Consider the following 6,208-nt stretch of genomic DNA (forward strand, 5'->3'; position numbering starts at 1 on the left):
TTATATTAAGTACCTTTAAATATAGTACATTCACTAGCTATTTAGTAGAATGTCATATTTTAATGTCTACACAATCATTTTGACTACTTCTTTACCTTACAGAATAATTAGTAATGATTACGGGTGTATTATATGTCCAGCGTGATTCATTTTTACAAAAGCAGTTCCATCACTGATCCGTCAAAATAAAGAAGAAAGCATCTGTTACCTGTGAATTTGAGTGAAACAGGCTTATTATTCAATAGGTAGATGACAAAATGGAGACATCATTTTAAGTCAGACCTATGTTTGAAGGATTTATGTTAAGGGAATTATAGAGATGCACAATTATCTTTCAGTAGCATACTCCAAAATTTTCAGGGGAAATGCTTGCTTCACTAACTTTGACTAAAACTCCAAACTATTTTGAGAGGCCTTAAAAATCTTACAAACAGTCTCTTACATTCAGTGCCTAACATCTCTGTTAATGGCCTCTCTTTAGTTTGTGTTGGGAGCAATAAAATCCAAACAAACAGGATGTAGTCTCAATGGTGCCAAAGAAAAGAAAAAAGCCTCTCTTTTCCAAACAGCAACCATTCACTGGATCTGTGGTAGGAGGTGGGAGATGGGTGGTGGAACGGAAGGGAATGTTTTCATTTACAAGAAAAGAAAATGACCCACAAATTGGTAGGAGAAAACAAAACAACTGGATCAAAGGGGGAAAAGCAATCCACTAAAATCTCAACATCGAGTGTCCTATTCTATCACCTTAGGTCTTCACTTTTCATTTATTCTTTATTTCAATAATGCTACAGTTCCACCTACCAAAGCCATCTCATTTTCTCAAAGTCCATCAATCCCTTTGACCACACTTTCCGATTTCATAGTCCCTCACTATCATCCCTCTGTTGTGCATAAGCTTTGTCTCCCTTGCTTCTCTCTCTAGCTGTTGTACTCCACTGCTAAAGCTCCAATTCTGGGTCAGTCTAGAATCTGTCTACGCTGCACTTGCATTTGAGCAGCTGAATGTGCCTGGAGAAAGACACACAATTTTGCTGACTGTCTCATCTTCAATCGATGACCACAAAATGTCAGCACTGTCAGGCAATCCAACATCGTTCTTTAGCCAATTCGGTTTGTCAATTTCCTAGACAATTTACATCTTCTCTTCTCTCCCCAACCATCCCATACCCTCACCCACTCCTCACTCTCAAGCAATGGCCTCACTTGTTATTTCTCTGAGAAAGTGGAAGCAAATTGAAAGAGACCTATCTCATCTTCCCATTACTGGATTTGCCAGTTGAGCCCATTTGAACTCTTATCTTCTGCCTCTTCTTAAAAAAAAAAAAAAGCTGAGGAGTTGCCTTTCTTGTTCCTAAGGTCAGCCCCTCTAAGTGCATATTGATTTCTATCCCCTCTCATCCACTCTAAGCTTATCCTGCAATTATCCCTTCTCCTGCCTGCATCAATATTTTTTCTCCCTCTACTGGGTTATTCCTATCAGCATACAGACATATTAAAATGTATCCCATCTTAAATAAACATTTTCTCTTTTCCTCAGGCTCCCTTCCAATTACCTCCAATTTCTATGCTTTTTCTTGATAGTAAAAATTTCTCAAAGATCATCTGTATTTGTTGTCTCTGTTTCCTGACATCACATTCTCTATTGAACCCATTTCAATCAGTGCCACATCCCACCACTCCACTTGAAGAGCTAACCCCCGTGTTATCACATCCGATGGTGAATTCTCAGTTACCAATTTACTCAGCTTCACAGCAGTATATGACAAGGTTGATCATTCCCTCTTCCAAGAAATAATTTTGTTCCTTGGCTTTTAGATCACCAAACTCCCCAGATCTTCCTCCTTCTCAGCCTTCATTGCTGGCTCCTCCCTTTCCAAATTCTAAATGGTGGGGCACCTTCTCTCTATTTATACTCGTTCTGGGCTGTGATTATATGCACTTCTAAGGTTTTAAATATCATCTACTCACTGTTAATGCCAGTGATATATACCCAGCCCTGAACCTTTCCCTGAGCTTCAGCTTCTACTGGACATTACCTGTAAGAGGTCTAACAACCATACAAACATTAACATATCAAAATGAAACTTTGATTTCCAGCCCTAAACCAGTTCCTTTTCCAATTTGCCTCATGTCTGCAAATGGCATATTTATACTCCTCCTTGCTCAAGTAAACAATCTAGGACTTACTCTGAATTCCACTTTTTCCCTCATACACCATACCAGCAAAGTCTTGTTAACCCTACCTTCAAAATATATTCAACATGGAATCAACATTACAATGTTGTACATATTAATTAATACAAGACACATAGAAATTAAGATATTCATGGAAGATAGCAGAGTGATCGAGCTACAAAAAAAATGTGGTCTCTTCCAGGCTTTTAAATAATCTTCTCCCTAATATTGGAGAATTATGTTGTCTTACCAGTTCCCATTGTCCCAGTGTTTATGAAGATCTTCTAGGTACAATGCATTATACAAGTGTATTGTACTGAGTTACAAAGATATAACAAAGAGAATTTCAATCCTATTGAGTATTGTCTTGTAAAAAATAAGGCAGACATACCAATGGACATAATGAAAGATGGAAAATATAGTTACAGGGGAGGTGAAAATAGAGTCCATGGAAAATCAGGGTAGGAAAGCTTACTTCTGACTGTGGGAGATAGGGAAAGCTTCAGGTACAAAGTTAAATGTATGTTAGAACTTAAAGGGGATTTAGAAATGTCACAATAAGGTAAGAGTACTCCAAGCAGAGAGAGAGAAAAAAGAGCATGAGTAAAGGCAATGAGGTAGGAGAGCATAAATGGGAAGAGTACGCAGTTTTCCAATTTGCCAGAACAAAGGGCGCATGAAAGTTAATAGGGCAAAACCTGTTGACCTCTCTCCAAGGGGATGCCTAGGTTGTGTTTTCCACCCACACACCAAACCTGCTCTTTTCTCAGACTTCCAACAGCCAGTTGATAGAACTCTAAACCTAGGAGTTGTCCTTGATTTCTCTTTCTCCTAATTTTACTCTGATTTATCAGCAAATCCTATCGATCTACTTCTAAAACATATCTTGAAACCACCCACTTCTTTCCATCTTCACAGAAAACACCTGAAATCCAAGCCATCATTTCTTGCTTGAATTGCTGCAATATCTTCCCTCCTTCCACTGTTGTCTTCTTATAATCCGTTCATACAACAACAGCCAGAATGATCTTCATAACATTTAATTAGATTATATCACTCCTCGGCTTAACACCCGACAATGGTTCCCTTCACACATAGAAGAAAACCCACATTTCTTATTTGGAAAAGGCCCCACACAACTTACCTCTCTGTCCCCTCTCCCCTCTACCCCACCCTTGCCTACTAGTCTGGCAACATAAGCCTTCTTTCTTTGCCTGAACATGCCAACATTACCTCTGTCTTGGGGTCCTTGCATTAGCTATTTGCTGTACTGGAAATGCTGATGTGCTTTAGCCATACTGTAGATGGCCAACTTCTGACCTTCAGATGGTGGTTTAAATGTCACTCTTCAGAGAAGTCTTCCCTGATGATTCAATCTTAAGTAACTAGTCATTCATCCATTTGTTATAACATCACCCTATTTTAACTTTTTGCATAGCTTATCACTATTAAATGTTTTTGTATTATGTTTGTTAATTGTCTGTCTCCTTCACGAGAACATAAGAGCTGAAACTGACTATGTTATTCACTTGGAACCATGTTTGGCACTGAATGAATAAGTAAATGCCTAATTCAAATAAAGCTGGAAAGTCACATGGTCTCTTGAATGCCAAGACCAGGGAGCTGGACTTTATTCAGAGGACAAATGTGAGGATGCTGAGGTTTTTGAGGTGGAGATAGAAAGATGCAAAAGACATACTTCTTGCCCTCAGAGTTCATAATTTACAGATAAATCAAACTATATTCTTAAAAAGAGAAGCTCACAATACAAAAGTACCATATATATTATAAGCATCAAATGAACCAACACGAAACAACTGATGTTCCTGGAATTTGGAGCAGGGAGTGTGGGCCGGGACAGCTGCAGGGAAGTTAGAACTGAGAGGACACAGGACATACCCAAGTGGGGCGATCTCAGGCAGGGAGGCTGAGTCTTAAACACTGGAAACATTGCTAGCAAAGGCACAGAGGCAAGAAATGCTTGTGATGAGAACAGGGTACAGGGAATAGATTAGTTTAGTCCAAAACTAAGAGTACATAGAAAGGGGCTTTACACGAATTTGTAACCAATATCTGTTTTATCATAAAAGCACAATCCTTAAATGGAAATGCCTGCCTCAGAGGTCAGAAGCTGAAAAAAAAGTATGCCCATAAAATCCTGAATTAAACATGCCCATAAAATCATGTCCATAAGATCATGAATTAAATTATTTTCTGGCAAATAACTTTAAATAGTAATTGATATTTCTTTTTCTTTTCATTCCCCACAGAGTTGCCACCCCATTTGGAGGTTTCGAAAAAGCATCAAAAATCGTTAAATTCAAAGTTCCGGATTTTGAGCTACTGCTGCTAACAGATCCCAGGTTCATGGCCTTTACCAATCCGCTTTCTGGCAGACGGTCCTTTAATAGGACTCCAAAGGGATGGATATCTGAGCATATTCCTATAATGATAACTACCGAACCTACAGAGGATACCACCATGCCAGAATCAGAAGACCTATGAAAAGAAAATTGTATGTGCCACGGAAACCTCCGAATATAAAAGTTGCTGTTTTACTATTCTTACTGTCAAAGGCGCTTAACATTTTTCATTAGTAGCAATAATTTAATAGCAATTTAGCCATTTTCCTTTTATGGCATTTAATTTCAATCTCAGATCAAATACTAATAAACAATTAGAAATTTTATTTTAAAAAACGCATAATTCACTTGTCTTCATTCATAATTTTGTTTTCACCTGGTTTAAACAATCCACACTTTTTATTGTGAAAGTTCAGACAGTAAAGTAACTGACAACAAAAGATTTCACCTTTTGTTTAATACGATTTATTCCAGAATAAGTATTTCGAGTGGAATCTAGAATCAAAATATGGTGCAAGATGTGTAGACTCATTCAGAGCTTTTTATAAGGGATGGAAGCTATAGAAGATGACGTACAGATGTTATTGATGGAGAAAAAGGGTGGGTGTGTCCTTTCTGGCCACCATGATAAAATGGTATGTGTAGATGTATTTTCACTAGTCATTCTTAGAATTCTAAAGTGCTTTATATATTTCAATGTGTTTTAAATCATTAGATAATTATTGTGGACGATATTCTCCAGAGTTCAACTGGGCTATTAGATTTGTTTAGTATTAAATCAAGGAGACTGAGAGACAATGACTCAAGGGATATCATACTACCACAGTTTCAATGGCCAAGGTGTGCTCAGAATTCAAGTTCCATGAATCCCAGTGCTGTGCATTCATTAGGTCCAACTTTATGTATGTGTTTTTAGAAGAGTAAGAACAAATAAAATACACACTAACTTACATATAAACATATGTATGTGACAAAAGGAAAAAGAGTACATAATTTGAACTGGCAGCTTTCTTTGCTGAATTTTTAAATTCTGTTCAAATTCTCAAGTACTAGAGAGTACATGCTGTAAAACACAAACAAAAACAAGAAATAGAAGAGCACGAAAGGATCTGAAAGCAATGTAGTCCACATCTGTCATGATATATGTTAACATATTGATATAAAAGACTCAAACTAGGCCGGGCGCGGTGGCTCACGCCTGTAATCCTAGCACTCTGGGAGGCCGAGGTGGGCGGATCGTTTGAGCTCAGGAGTTCGAGATCAGCCTGAGCAAGAGCAAGACCCCGTCTCTACTAAAAATAGAAAGAAATTATCTGGACAATTAAAAATATATAGAAAAAATTAGCCGGGCATGGTGGCGCATGCCTGTAGGCCCAGCTACTCGGGTGGCTGAGGCAGAAGGATCGCTTGAGCCAAGGAATTTGAGGTTGCTGTGAGCTAGGCTGATGCCACGGCACTCTAGCCCAGGCAACAGAGCAAGACTCTGTCTCAAAAAAAAAAAAAAAAAAGATGCAAACTAAACTAGTATAAAGTTATAAATATATTTTAAAATATGATTGAGGAAGTATATGACATGGAACTTGTGGAAATAAATAGCAATTCCCCCCATTTCAATTAAGAGTTCTGTAATAGATATTTATAGGAGAGAAGAAATGTCTCATCCATAG

General features: G+C 38.0%; 1 protein-coding gene across 1 annotated transcript in view; it reads left to right on the top strand.

Moving 5' to 3' along the window:
* Nucleotides 1-4,877, top strand: part of MYOZ2 (myozenin 2) — a 37,451-nt gene extending 32,574 nt beyond the window's left edge. Inside the window, exon 6 of the mRNA XM_012645366.1 lies at nucleotides 4,449-4,877. Coding sequence (XP_012500820.1) covers nucleotides 4,449-4,683 — 235 coding nt within the window. The 3' untranslated portion in view covers nucleotides 4,684-4,877. The remainder of the gene's footprint in view (nucleotides 1-4,448) is intronic.
* The last annotated feature ends 1,331 nt before the right edge of the window (nucleotides 4,878-6,208 follow it).

The sequence above is a fragment of the Propithecus coquereli genome, unplaced genomic scaffold, assembly GCF_000956105.1.
Source record: "Propithecus coquereli isolate 6110/MARCELLA unplaced genomic scaffold, Pcoq_1.0 Scaffold232, whole genome shotgun sequence".
NCBI lineage: Eukaryota > Metazoa > Chordata > Mammalia > Primates > Indriidae > Propithecus > Propithecus coquereli.